Consider the following 2,500-nt stretch of genomic DNA (forward strand, 5'->3'; position numbering starts at 1 on the left):
GGCGGGAGTCTGCGGAAGGCGCACCAGGTCGGGCAGATCCAGCAGGTGGCTCACCGTGAAGCGCTTGTGTTCGCCGGGAGAGCTCGGTGCCACTTTGTCCAGGTAGCCGATGTCCCCGCCCCCGCTGCCGCCTCCGACGTTATAACTCATCATCGTACTGGTGCCACTCGCGCGATCGGTGCCACACAAGGCTGGTGCCACAGGAGAGGCGATAACTCGCAAAGCTGGTGCCACACAAGCAGAAAAAAACAATGCGGCAAGTTGACACACCGGACACTCCGCACTCACCAACCACTACTTGCGCTTACCATCTACTGTCTAAGAATCAACAATTATTCAGTATTTTCATACGTATACGAATTATTGTTAATCTAACACGGAAAGGAATAACAACAATGAAAGAATAAAAATAGCCGAATACGATTTCGAAAAAGGTTAAATCCGCTTCACAGGTGGTACAACTTTCTCGTCCACGAAACTTTTATTCCTGGTTCTCAAATTTCTTAAAGTAAGACCTCATTTTAGATGTGTGTGTCGCGGCAGCAGAGGAGTGCCACCGGAGCCCGAGCTTGGCAGTGCCCGGAGGTGCCACTCTCAATTACCGCTGTAGGAGCGATGCCACGAGCCACAGAGACACACCCTGGCTGCGCTAGAGGTTGGGGCCGCTTCCTTTACAACCATAATCTTTTCGCTTGGGAAACTTCCTCTAAAACATTCTGGAGTTTTCCAGGTGTAACTGTTGTATATATACTGACGTTTGTCTTCATGGGAGTCACACACACAAAAAAAAACACTATATGAAAAAAAAATGATCCAAAACCACTCGCATAATCTTTAGGGGTCACTTAAGAGGCACTTTTTGCCGCGCAGCCGTGCAGGTGGAATCTAGCGGTTGCTCTGGGGTTTCGCTCCGTCCCATCCCACCTGCACTTTATTATCTTAGTGGAGTTGGCGCCAAGAAGGTAGGGTCGCAAGAGCGTCGGCGCCGAGCCAGGACCAGAGGGTGCCACTACAGTCACTGACACTCCGGCGCCAGGTCCTCGGTGACACAATTAGCTCCTCCCACTCCCCGTTAGGCCACACCCGCCAGTGCCCGAGGGAGGCGGAGCCTTGTGGTGCCATGCATTAGCGGGCACCCTCAGCTGGCTAGTGCCTGAGACTCACATCTCCCTGCATTGGGCTTGTAGGCTCACGGAAATGAAACCTTGCACACATAATTGACTCCTATTCCCCTTGATATAAAGTTATTAAAGGAAAGAAACCGGTGATCTATGCAGAGACCGGTTCGAGTGTCCCCTCGGAGCGGGGAGAGTTCGGTGGTGAGACGAGCAGCGAGAGGAGCGCTCTGATTGGCCCGTCGAGTGCCTGGAGCCCCGCCCATGTCCGAGACCACGCCTGAGGCAAACCAGCAATTTGATAGGTAACAACCCTTCCAGTAAGTATGCTTTTTCCCTCCCAAAATACAAAAATGTCCTGAGTGATCAAGCTAAGCCCTTCATACTTGTCATCTTAACCATGAGGGAACGCTAGGTTTCTCCGACACTTAACATGCTTAATAAAAAAAGACCACGAGGCTGTCGCATGCATTTATACTATATAGTAATCTGCATGGGAATCTGCATGGTAAGCAGACCGCATTTCCGAACGATGATTAATTGCAATGGGACCCCCATGACCAGCAGACCGAGGACCGTCTCAGCTGGCGTTGGACTTTACCTGATGAGATAATGGAAACCAGGTGAGAAGTTCTCGATTTTCCTGCTGATGTTACTTTTATGTAATGGTAGCGTTGGCATCTGATTTTTTAATTGATCCAAATCATGTGATTTTCGAATTGCCTCCTGGCGAAGCGAAGAAGGGGGAAGGTTGTGCTTTATGCAGGCCTAAAGTTGTTCATCAACTGCTGACGAAGGACTGGGTAGGCAAGTCACACTAGGATTTCCGAGTGAATTTTGTGACGAAAGCTTGGGCTTCGTCGCCTTTTATGCGGATACAGAAGGAGGGATTCTTTGAAACTGTGTAATCGGGCTGATTCTCTGCTGAAGACTTAGCATCCTCTTCCCCCCACCCTTTCTCTTGCCCTTTTCCTCTCTCTCTCTCTCTCTCTCTCTCTCTCTCTCTCTCTCTCTCTCTCTCTCTCTCTCTCTCTCTCTCTCTCTCTCTCTCTCTCTCTCAGTGTATGTTTGTCTGACTATCTCTCTATATTTCTGCTTGACTGTTTCTCTCTCTCTCTCTCTCTCTCTCTCTCTCTCTCTCTCTCTCTCTCTCTCTCTCTCTCTCTCTCTCTCTCTCTCTCTCTCTCTCTCTCTCTCTCTCTCTCTCTCTCTCTCTCTCTCTCTCTCTCTCTCTCTCTCTCGCTCTCTCTCTCTCTCTCTATCTATCTATCTATCTCTCTCTCTCCCTCTCCTCTTCCCCCCTGTACATATATAAGAAAAAGTAAATATATGCATACTATTTGTTTGTATGTATGTATCTAGACATGTATATATATAGATAGATA

General features: G+C 48.9%; 1 protein-coding gene across 1 annotated transcript in view; it reads right to left on the reverse strand.

Moving 5' to 3' along the window:
• LOC125026700 (retinal homeobox protein Rx2-like) overlaps window positions 1-286 on the reverse strand; it is a 72,946-nt gene extending 72,660 nt beyond the window's left edge. Inside the window, exon 1 of the mRNA XM_047615330.1 lies at window positions 1-286. This exon is cut by the window's left edge and continues 532 nt beyond it. Coding sequence (XP_047471286.1) covers window positions 1-153 — 153 coding nt within the window. The 5' untranslated portion in view covers window positions 154-286.
• Between the last annotated feature and the right edge of the window lie 2,214 nt (window positions 287-2,500).

Source organism: Penaeus chinensis, chromosome 6 (assembly GCF_019202785.1).
Source record: "Penaeus chinensis breed Huanghai No. 1 chromosome 6, ASM1920278v2, whole genome shotgun sequence".
NCBI lineage: Eukaryota > Metazoa > Arthropoda > Malacostraca > Decapoda > Penaeidae > Penaeus > Penaeus chinensis.